At 44.2% G+C, this 11,879-nt stretch overlaps 1 protein-coding gene across 1 annotated transcript; it reads right to left on the bottom strand.

The window, feature by feature from the left end:
- Positions 1–1,054: 1,054 nt before the first annotated feature.
- Positions 1,055–6,211, bottom strand: LOC123143139 (uncharacterized). The gene is made up of 2 exons (XM_044561974.1): positions 5,940–6,211; positions 1,055–3,293 (listed from the first exon to the last, which is right to left on the bottom strand). The coding sequence occupies exons 1-2, from the start codon at positions 5,999–6,001 to the stop codon at positions 1,160–1,162; spliced, it is 2,196 nt and encodes a 731-aa protein (XP_044417909.1). The 5' UTR covers positions 6,002–6,211; the 3' UTR covers positions 1,055–1,159.
- Positions 6,212–11,879: the final 5,668 nt, after the last annotated feature.

Here is an 11,879-nt window from a genome sequence, read left to right as displayed (position 1 = left end):
CGCTCATTAGTATCGGTTCATGGCGAACCTTTAGTACCGGTTCGTGCCACGAACCGGTACTAAAGAGGTGGTGGCTTTTAGTACGGGTTGGTGGCTCCAACCGGTACTAAGGGGGAGGGGGGTCTTTAGTACCGGTTGAAGCCACCAACCGGTACTAAAGGTGGTGGCCTTTAGTACGGGTTGGTGGCTCCAACCGGTACTAAAGACCCCCCCCCCCCTTTTAGTGCCTGTTGGAGCCACCAACCGGTACTAAAGATGGTGCGCTGCCACCCGCAGTGCACAATGTTTAGTCCCACCTCGCTAGTTGAGAGGAGCTCGCACCGGTTTATAAGCCCCGCCGCGGCTACCGTGTCGAGCTCCTCTCTAAGCAGGCCTTTGTGGGCCTATTGCAAGTCTTCTGCCCTGTGGGGCCTACTGGGCCGTACGGGCCTGCATCCTGGCCCAACTGTCGTATGCAGGCCATGCCGGCCCAGTAGGCGGGCTGTTTTTGCTTTATTTCGAAAATAAAAATAAAAATAATCCTTACCAACCGGGACTAAAGGTCCCGCAGACCACGGCGCGCCTCGTGCCACGTGGTGAGCCTTTGGTTCCGGTTCGTGTTGAACCGGAACTAAAGGAGGGGACCTTTAGTCCCCACTCTTTAGTGCCGGTTCCAGAACAGGTACTAAAGGTCCTTACCAACCGGTACTAAAAGTCGTTTTTCTACTAGTGAATTGTTAGTCCGACTATGTTTGGATCCTGACTAATTGTTAGCCCGAGTATATTGGAAAAAGATAAGGGATAAAGTGGTCTTTTCAGGTTTTGTTCGAGGCGTTAATTAGTCTAGTGGTTGAGTTCTTCTGACTAACAGGAAAACATTTAGTCCTCGTATCAGTCTGTCTGTTTGGATCCTTCAAGAAGTGAAATTAGTGAGCTAACAGTTAGTCCTATTTTATCGGAAAACAAAAAACAGTTAGTCCTATGGATCGAAACAGGGCTTAAATTGCAACCGGCCCGCTCATCATAAGATTGAGCCACCGATTCTAAGACACAGTTAGGTACAATCCGAATCGTATGGAGTAAAAGTTCAAATAGGAAATTAACTCGTACAGTCCAAAATATGGAGTCCCCTGGATAAAGATCAAATTGGAAAGTCGAAAAATCACAGAAATTAAAAACGTTATGAATAGATATTCCCAGCTTCAGGAAACAAGGATTCTTTCACATCCCTCAGAAAAGGCACGCCTACCATAAACAGAAGCATCTTGATATGCGTGACAAACTCGCCACCGGTGGCCAGATGCTTGGCGTGGAACGCAGCCCCACAGTTGTACGCAACGTAACAAAGCATCTCTAACCACACCGCGGAGATGAGCTCCCAACGATCGCCCGCTTCTCCAACCTGAAGCAGGTCCGAGGCGACCCGGCGAGCTCGATCCAGCACGGGGTAGTAGTTTTCGTGGAAGAAGGAGCTGTCCTCGTCACGAATCTCCTCGATCACCTTCTTACGATCATCAGATCCTCCTCCGTGCTTCTCAAGCAGCCAGCGTGACACCTCTTTCTGGCCCTTAGTCACCACGTAATGACCTTCACTGCCGGCCATGGCGCCGCAATCTGCAACGAGGTACATGACGTAGTCTGACAGCTCTCTGATAGGGCCTCTCAGCTCCGACAAGCTGCCTTGTACATCCTCATGGTGGGATGAACCGCCGTCTTCTAAGCGCTCCTCGTCGTCGCCGTCTACGGCAACATCGTCGGTGGCGAGCAAGCATATGTCCGTCACAACGTGCCAGAGAAGCACACTCGACACGAACTCCAAACCTTGGATGTTACAGATCTGCAACACCTGATCATGATTTGCCCGGTCTTGCTTCGTCTCAACCACCCATTGCGCCCACTGGCCACGGAACTTGCCAACTCCAATGTCCCATTCCTGCACGCGTGGGGTGGCTGCTATGTCCAGCAATTTATCAAGGATGAGCTTCTTGAGCTCAGGAGAGACGCTGGTATGCGTGATGGCCCGGGGCTCACCGATGATACCAACCCAACGCATGGCCCGCCGCAACAAGCCAGTGTCTTGTTTCTCCTTGATGCATCCTCGGATCATGTTGTACTGTGCCATTTTCGCCGACCACTCTCCTTTGTTTCCTGGATGGAGACGCCTGGCTACCCAGAGCAGCCCCGCGATTGCGCCGGGAATATCTCGGCACAGCGGGCATGTTAGCGAACACGAAATGATGGTCTTGTATGCCCAGCATGAAGAGATAAATGACATGAAGATTGAGCATGTCTCCAATACGACGGCCCCGACAAGCAGCATGTAACATATGATGACGTCATCTGTGTCATGGACATGCCCCTTTCGACCACCGGTCGTCATCCCCCTCACGAACAACCCAAGCGCCACCGATGGCAGCACAAGAGCGACGATCCGGTGGAAGACGTTACAGAACGGGAGCATGTGGAAATGGCGCGTGCCAAACTTTGTGTACAAATAGTCATAGATCAAGGAGAGGTTGATCTCAGCCAGCTTGTACGCCATGTGGACTCTGTCCTCTGAAGATTGCAAGACCTCTACGGCCTGCTTGATGTCCTTGGCATCTTCAGGAAGCAGAGAGATTGAAGGGGTCATGTCCATGAGAAAGTGGAGGCTCAGTTTGAAGGCCTGAGCTGCCACATCTAGGATGACCTCGAAATTCCTCTCCTGCTTCTTGGAAATCACAAAGCGCAGCTGACCGTAGAACCCCTGTGTGTCCCAGACAGCATCGTTGGACGCACGGGAAACGAGTTTTGAGGTAGAGCGGCTCGTTCCAGGCGCCACTGAGCCAGCTCTCCGGAGTGCCCAAATCCTTTCGGCGTACTTCCCCGTCCCGGCAACGAACACGAGCACCATGGGCGCCACGAGCCACTGATCGGCATCATTGTCTACTCTGAGCTGCTTGCTGACGACGTAGGTGGCCATGGGCACCTGCGTGACGAGGCTGAGAAGGTGGCGCTTCCACAGCGCGTTGTCCTCCATGGAGAAGGCTGTCATGGTCTCTTGCCCGCCGAGATGGAGCAGCAGGAATGGCGCCCAGAAGAGGGCCAGGTGGTTGTTGCCGCTGCCGCCGCGGAGGGTGAGGCGGCCGAGGATGTAGACGGCGAGGGAGTCGGCCGATAGGTAGGCGAGCCACAGCAGCACACTGAGTACTCGGGAAGAGTAGCGCTTGCGGAAGCCGGAGAAGAAGAGGAGGAAGAGTTGCAGGGAGAAGCTGGCCACCACCATGCCCTTAAGCTCCCACTCATTGACGAATTGGTGGGCACGTGACAGTGAGCTGATGTAATTAAACACTAAATTAAATCGCTGCAAGGAAAATATATATGAATTGGATTTGCATTGAAGGAGAAACTGCGTTGCATGCCTATTTTTTCTACGTAAAGAAATATAAGAGCGTTTAGAGCGACAGAGGGAGTATCTATTAGTAGTACTAATTACCGATTGAGGATGCTAGTGAATTGGATTTGCATTGGGATGGTTGGTTTTGATGGTGTGGCATTTTTACATGAAGATGGAACTAATTTTTACTATCTGAAATACAAATAAAATTTTAGTCATTTGATGCACAAGTAGGCATTAGAAAGAAGGAGACCGCACATTTGACAGTGAGCTGATGTAATAAACACTTAATTAAATTGCTGCGAGGAAAATATGAATTGGATTTGCATTGAACGAGAAACTGCGTTGCATGTCCGTTATTTCTACTCCCTCTGTAAATAGTATAAAAGCATTTAGATCACTAAAACCTTATGGAGGGTCACTGGTAGAAAAAAGGCCTTTAGTCCCGGCTATGCAACCGGGACTAAATATGCGCGACTAAAGACCCACCCCCTTTAGTCGCGCCTCTTACGAACCGCGACTAAAGGCTTTAGTCCCGGTTCTCGTGGCTAACCGGGACTAAAGGCCCGTCCTTTAGTCCCGATTCTCGTGGCTAACCGGGACTAAAGGCCTCCTCCGCAGGTTTAAATTTTTTTGCGATTTTTTTTAATTTTTTTTATTTTCAAATTTCTGAATTATTTTAACCTCTAATCTCTAATCACCACCCCTCATCACTGATCAATTTATCCTCTAATCTCTAATCACCCCTCATCATTCCGAATCATCTAACTTCCCGAACGGTCACCCATCCTCCCACTCCCCCAGCCTGAGCACGCTTAACTTCTGGGTTCTATTCTCCCTCGTTTCCAAGTCTGCACTTGTTGTTTTCCTGACAATAGTAGGATGTCAATTCTATTAACCCTCAGGTATTTAGCTTGAGCATGAAGTGACACATTTCACTGTTTGAGTTTGAAACTATTGTTTTAAAAAACAATAATTATTTAGTAACACTAATATTTCTAGAATAATTAGTTTGACCATTGTTTGACCACAGTTTGACCAGATTTGACCAAAATTCAAAAAAACTGAAATAATTATTTAGTAACACTAATATTCTAGAATAATTAGTTTGACCATTGTTTGACCACAGTTTGACCACAATTTGAAATTTTTTGAATTTTTTTGCCTCTCCAGATCTTAAAAGTCCCGTATCTTTTTTTCTGTTAGGTTTTTGGGGATTCTAAAAATGTTTAACGGGGTTCCCCCTGCTAAATTCGGATGTAAGTTTTTGAGTAGATGATTTTTCATATAAAAAACTTTTTCATCCGAGTTCGTATGCAAAAGTTATGCCCATTTTATGTTAATTTTCCCAACAACTAGACCACATATCACATGGAAAACTTATTTTATTTTATTTTTTTGACATTTCCATCATTTTCTTTTGTTTTTTCTAAAACTGAAAAGGCGATCAGGGGGGGTAGAGTTTGAAAATGAGGCCTCAAATCCCTTTAGTCGCGGTTGGCCAGACCAACCGGGACTAAAGGTCTAACCTTTAGTCCCGGTTGGTCTGGCCAACCGCGACTAAAGGTTCGGGCCATTAGTCGCGGTTGGCCAGACCAACCGGGATTAAAGGTCTAACCTTTAATCCCGGTTGGTCTGGCCAACCGCGACTAAAGGCCTTCGGGCCAGCCTGAGGACCTTTAGTCCCGGTTGGCCAGGCCAACCGGGACTAAAGCCCCTCCCGTCCGCCAGCTGTCGACCGAGCGCGCTGGGCCCAGATAGTTGGTCGCGGGTCTCCTCCCGAACCGCGACTAAAGACCCCTTTGGTCGCGGTTCGATTATTTTGGGGACTAATGGGGGCGTATGGAAGCCTCTTTTTCTACTAGTGGGTGCATCTATTAGTAGTACTAATTACCGATTGAGGATGCTAGTGAATTGGATTTGCATTGGGATGGTTGGTTTTGATGGTGTAGCATTTTTACATGAAGATGGAACTAATTTTTACTATCTGAAATACAAATAAAATTTTAGTCATTTGATGCACAAGCACAAGTAGGCATTAGAAAGAAGGAGACCGCACATGTGGTTTCCTCTACAAGCCTTGTTCAAGGTCAGCCAGACAGCCAGTCAAATTGGAACAGTAAGTAGGACCGCGGACGGATGACACACGACGACTTTGTCAGCCTTGGGCTGTCTTTCTCGAATTAATGCATGGTCCCACAATTAATCTCCTTTCTTTCGTTAGACTCCTTTCGTTATCTCTCTGGCTCCTTCCCGTCCTAGATTTTCTCTTGAATAAACTAGCTAGGATCACAGCAGCTAGGCAGGAAATCCGGCGAATACATATGGAAGGTGTTGTGCTCCTCGTCTCCGATAGGCAGGAGGCCTAGCTAGCTGGCGGCGATTTCCGGCGAATACAGCATAACGGCGGCGAGATCTGATGGCCATGTAGCTTGATGAGAAGGAGATCTAGAGATAGAACAAGGACGTAGGGAAGGATAAAGCGGGGAGAGGCTCAATGGCTAAGTGTTGTGCGGGCTGGAAATCGAATGTGACTCCCATATGTATTGAAATAAAAAAGACACGGTAATGCAAGTTTAGTTACCTGCGTTGAGCTGTCTGAAGCTCAAGGACACCAACTTCTTGGAGTCCCCTGAGCAGCCTCATGTCTGTCGAGCAGACGAGCACAGAACCTTACAGAAGTGAAGGCCAAGTAAAGCACGAGCTGGTGGGTAAGGGTTATCACCCGGTGACCCCTTCTTCTCTCTGAATATAAAGGAGAAAGGGAAACGTTCGCTTGTGCTCATGTCGGCCCAGCAGACGAGCACAAAACCTTACAGAAGTGAAGGCGAAGTAAAGCACGAGCTGGTGGGTAAGGGTTATCACCCAGTGACCCAGATATGATTCTGATCTGAATATAAAGGAGAAAGGGAACGCTTGTGCACATGGGCTGGGCCCACGGGTGCTGCTCTCTCACCACGACCACATACCTCACGCCGCTTTTCCTTTGCCTTATCCTTCATCGTTGAAAGGAATACCGTGGTTAATTTTGCCGGATCTGGGTAATTTTTTTTTGCTTCAGACGATTACCAGAGTTCCTAGATGCTTGTTTTGCTGGAACTGGATATATTTTTTGCTTCAAACGATTATCGGAGTTCCTAGTTGCTCGGTCGTTTTCCTGGTACCATAGTAAATTTTTGCTGGAATCGGGATAAATTTTTTGCTTCAAATTTTTACTGGGTTTGCAGTTGCTCTAGTCATTTTGCTCAAACCGCATTTTTTTCTGCTGGAACTAGTTTTTGGTTTTGCTGCAACTGACCACGTGAAGCAGCACAAAGTTTGTGGAGGAGCAACTCCACCTTGCCGCTACAATGTGTACAGCACAAGTGTTGAAGGAACAGCTTCAACGTGCTGCGCTAGATATCGCTCTAGAGGCGAATGTAGGTTGATAGGGTAGCAAGAGTTCAATTCAGAACTCCTAGGGCACAAGATCTACTCCAAGATCTTAGATAAGAACAACAAGTTCTATTATAGGTAGGGGTACATAGTCTGCCCCCAAAGTAGAGGCGAGGACCTCTATTTATAGGGCTTTGGGAAGCCTTCACATACTTCTACTTATAGCTGGAATACTCTAGAAAACATTATGTAAGTTTCATCATTCTACTCATAACTACTCACAACTAGAAGACTCTAGAAAACAGTAGCTAGGATAGAAAAGAAAAGGAAAGAAATACTACACTAGAGTGGAAGCATCTAGAAGTAGCCAAACAGATCTGGCATGTGTTTTTTTTCTTCTCATCTAGTGTTCCTCATCACCACGGGAACCTTTTTTTGTGTTGAGACGTGTTTTTTCGTTGAACACAGTGGTGCAGGTCGATGACGGCGGCGAGCCAGAGGTGGCGACACCGTGCTGTGATCAGTGGTGGACGACGAAGGCGTGGTGCGAGCAATGGACGACGACCCTACAACCAGGGAACGCAGTGCTACAACCATTGCCGGGGTTTTGCTGGAACCAACAGCGTGATGAAGCTAGGAACGGCGGACAGCGGTGAACAGGCTACAAAATGGCGGCCGGTGGTTGCGGTGACGAGTGGAGGCGTTGGGGGTGCCGCAGGGATGTGCATGTCGTGGGTGATTTCCCCTCCCTGCAAAGATAGAAGACAACTGCCAAATCTGATGGATATGAAAGGCCTAGGCGGGGCCGATCGAAAGGCTGCGCAATGAGCGGCCAAAATTTCAGCCGGCCGACTGACACCTATCAGTCGCTGCCAATAGAAATTTATAGTTTCCCCCCCAAAATAATGGCTATTAGTTTTCCAAAACTAATGGCAATTAGTTTTAGGGTAGTTTAGTAATTGCACTATTAATTAAGAATTTTATGTTTATTTTCACGAGACTTGGCGGCGAAATGGCTAGAGATCAAGCCTAACCTAACAGTGCCGTAAGAATATTGATGAACATAATTAATATCAGGAATTAATTAGATCACTAATTTTGATTTATATTATGAATTTTTTAATTATTATAAACCTATCTCTTTGATGATATTATCCTCAATATGATAAAATAATGGCCAGTAGTTGTTAATTACGGAAATCAGATGTATACCGTTGGATTAAACTAATGGCCATTAATTTCAATAAACTAGTGGCTATTATTTTGGAGCAGAAAACAGCTCTAGAAATTTTGCCAACTTTCACACCCCTAGCGTGACCACTGTAAAAACAAAGCAGCCACATCCTGCTCCATTGCCGGGTACAATCAGCACGAAAGAAAATATTCGCAATGATAACAGTGTTTTTGAAACCACCGCCGTCACTTTGCTTCCTCTCACTTCGCATGGTTTCTTCTCCCTGTCCTTATTAGCAATCGCCAAGGCGATGATCTCAATGATGAGGTCGTCTGCTGAACAAATCATTTCTTGTACCTTCATGCTGCAGCTGCGTCCAGAAACGCAGCCAATATGTTTCCCTGAAAATAGCCCGCATAAATGAGGAATATTTGGTTTTGTTAAATATTATAGCATTACGACATTTCCAAATAGCCCAACATAACGCAGCTATCCCCACCAAAGTGATTTTCTTTTCGTTGTCTTCTTAGATGAGAAAGCCACGTTCCTAGCATATATGAAACTGTTCTCGGCAGGGTTAGACTATCCTCCAAATATATTTTTTGCATTGTGATAGTCAAAGAGTAAATGTCTAATTGTTTTATTTGAATTACAAAAGCAGCATTTCTGATTCCCCTTCATGTTCTTCCTCGTTAGATTGTCTTTTGTGAGAATGACACCTCTTTGAAGGTTCCGAAAGAAAATCGAGATCTTGAGAGAAAATTTTAACTTCCAAATCAATCTGTGACGGAATGGGGCATGTTGATTCAGCAATGGAGATACATAGACCGGACGGTGCAAAGTCCATTGGTATGTAGATTCCATCTAAAAATGTCTCTCCCCTCTCATAAATTGACATTGGTTATGGTAGCTATCAGATTTAGCCATTCTTGAAGTTTTTCATCCGTCAAAGCCTGTCTTAACGCGTCGGAACTCATTAAACTCGCCACAGAGTCATGTGGATGTTGAGCTATACTGTAAATGGCTGGATATTGGTACTTGAATGGTCTTTGGCCCACCCATGGATATGGCTATAGGTTATTTTAATTTAGTTGTCTTTCAGTTGTAAAGTCCTTTTTTTTTTAAAAGGAGGATTACCCCCCGGGCTCTGCATTTGGATGATGCATGCAGTCATTTTATTAATTATTCACAAAGACCTTACAAAGTAGTACATCAAGTAGTCCGAAGCCACCATCTTAGCAACAACTATCGCTACTCCTATCCACTTTGATGTGTTTCGGAAATTGCTTACTATTTTCAATAATATCCTGCCTCATTTAACTCTGGTTAGTTTACGCTCTTTCAGCTGTAAAAGCTATGACATTTCAATCCCTGCTAATTGTGTGTTCTCCCTTAATTTAGCTGGTAGACTATAGTTTACAAACTTGTTGTGACGACACATACTAGTGGCTAGCTACATGTTTGGGTAATGTGAACGCAGGCTCTTTGGATAGGTAATCAAATCAATGAGTTTGTTAGTAAGGACCTCGATCATTTCGAAAGTCTCCTCATCGTAACTAGCTAAGTCTAGCCAAGTCTGGATTAATAATGTCTGTATCACATCGAGACCGGCAGGCCCTCTTAGTTAATTACTAGTACGATCTCGATCAATACCCAAGTCTTCGCATAGCTGTAGTTATGTCAGCCAGATCTAGCAATGCATGTTAGCATGCAAAACAATGTCAACTTCGATGATGTTAGCTTGATCTGAGAATTATTCATTACAATCAGAGCTGCGAGCACATCTTTTTATTTTTTAGTCTAGCTGCGAGCACATCTATGTATTTATGTGTGTTCAGTTGTTTAAGCCCACCGGCCGGTGACTAATCCGCAAGTCATCCATCAAAGCCTGCATTAACGATATGTTACAACGGGTGGGAACTCATCACACTCGCCACCGAGTCATGTGGATGATGAGCAATACTATAAATGGCTGGATGTTGGTACTTGAATGGCCTTTGGCCCACCCATGTGTCTACCTAAAACCTTGTTTGGGCCCCATCTTTAACCAGACCCACAAGTCAAGACCTTTTGTTTTATCTTCATTAGACCCCTCCTAAAGTGAGAGTCATTTGGTCTAGCTTGGACTTGTGTTAGAGATTTGGTTCTTAGGTACTTGTTCCTAAGCAAAGACTGCCATGTACCTTCGCTATTATGCAAATTTACTATCCATTTGCTTAGTAGGAACACCGTCATATATTTCTTCTATATATAATGTTATGACATCTTGTTCCTCTTGTCAATTGTTTTTTAATAAAAAAATATTAATATCTTAGTCTCTAAATGTTTTTGGTATTTTGGACCTGAATAACTTGTGTATATGGGCCTCGAAACAAAAGCTTATTCGCCTGCCGCATCATGTCTGTATTGAGATTATTGTCCTTAATCTACACTTAACAATTTGCGTCTTCTTAATTACTTCTAAAATTCAAGATAATTTTCTACTTCCATAATTCAAGATTATTTTCTTCTTCCTTTCTAGAGTCCCATTCATGATGAGAAGATCATTGTCAGAGGCAAAGCAAGCTATCTCTTACTTGCCATGACCATCGCGATGTCGGTCCACCTCGACATAGGGAGGTTGAGACCTCCTCGAGGGGCAAGTAGTCTCAACTCCAGTGATTGAAGAGCAGCCAGAAGATTTTAGGGTGTTCGTCCCATCGGTTTATTCTTCAGGCGTGCAACTTGCATGCATATGTTGACTGAATATTTTTGTAAAAGAGTCGATTCACATTTTTCGAAAAAATCTCTAAGATCGTTATGGCCAGCCTCGAGGGCTTGGACCCAGGACGATGCGGATAGGAAAATCGAGGAGAACGATAACCAGTGTTTTGAGATTATAGTGTTGCCACGTTCCAAAATCTGTATATTGCTTTCTATTGAAAGCCATTCAGAATTCTGCTCGGGATACCATCTTTACATGACAGTGCATTCAGGTGCCAAAGCATCTGTATTAGTTCCTACGACATTATGTAATAGAGGTCATTACATGATATCCACTTAAATAGTATTACAATATATTAAAATTAATATAGTATGTAGAAATATCTCATGGTCGTTACAAAATGTATCAAAAATATATTAAAAATCTTTATATGGTGTACATATCACGTTTGGAGTTGATATCACAAAATATTCTAAACTATCACACAATGTAGATAGAAAGCTACTAACGGCTATCACACAATGTAGATAAAAGGCTAGTAACGTAAATAAATATACTAAATTTAATTTGTTACAAGACATATGTAACAATTTTGGCGCTTTCTAAAGTATCGGACAAATGTTGGCCCTGACAGGTCGGACTCTATACATGTTACGCCCTTAATTTAGCAAGCTGTAAAAAAATTTGAGATCCGTGAAAAGATGAATGGACTAAGATGAGTAAGGGTGGGGGAATGGAATGAGGAGGCGCTGCCACATGGCACAATCTGATTGACTCGGGAAAGGTGAGAGAAAAGGACCTGTTTTTATACTCTAAAGGTATTTTTCTCGCAAATAGTAAGTGCGAACAATCATGCTCAGATCAACATTAGATCAATATGAATATTTTTTATTTTTTAAATGCAAATGCTTGAATAATATTTTGTATATATTGGTTTGACATTGTATATGTACTAAATCAACATTATGGATATAATATGTCAACCTTTTTATTGAAAATGTTGAGCATGTTTCTACGAATTGTTGATCTAAAGTCTTACAAATTATTGAACGTGCCATGTATATTTTGCAGGTTCAATTGGGTTATATTATGTGAATATTGTTGGTTTATTGGACTAATCTATTTATTGCTGTTCTTAGGTCTCTGTCCTAGGGTGGGAAGCAAGACAAGTGGCCCATCGATACATATCAAATAGAATTTCCAGTCCTAGGGTGGGAAGCAACACAAGTGGTTCTGTGGTTGATATATGCAGATCAAATAAAGCCACAATT

The sequence above is a fragment of the Triticum aestivum genome, chromosome 6D (assembly GCF_018294505.1).
Source record: "Triticum aestivum cultivar Chinese Spring chromosome 6D, IWGSC CS RefSeq v2.1, whole genome shotgun sequence".
Classification (NCBI taxonomy): domain Eukaryota; kingdom Viridiplantae; phylum Streptophyta; class Magnoliopsida; order Poales; family Poaceae; genus Triticum; species Triticum aestivum.
This window is presented reverse-complemented; position numbering and strand designations above follow the sequence as displayed.

Coding starts and splice junctions, on each gene's coding strand:
- LOC123143139 (XM_044561974.1), bottom strand. CDS start 6,001: ATGAGGCTGCTCAGGGGACTCCAAGAAGTTGGTGTCCTTGAGCTTCAG. Junction 3,294..5,939: donor CTTCAGACAGCTCAACGCAG/GTAACTAAACTT, acceptor TAATTACATCAG/CTCACTGTCACGTGCCCACC.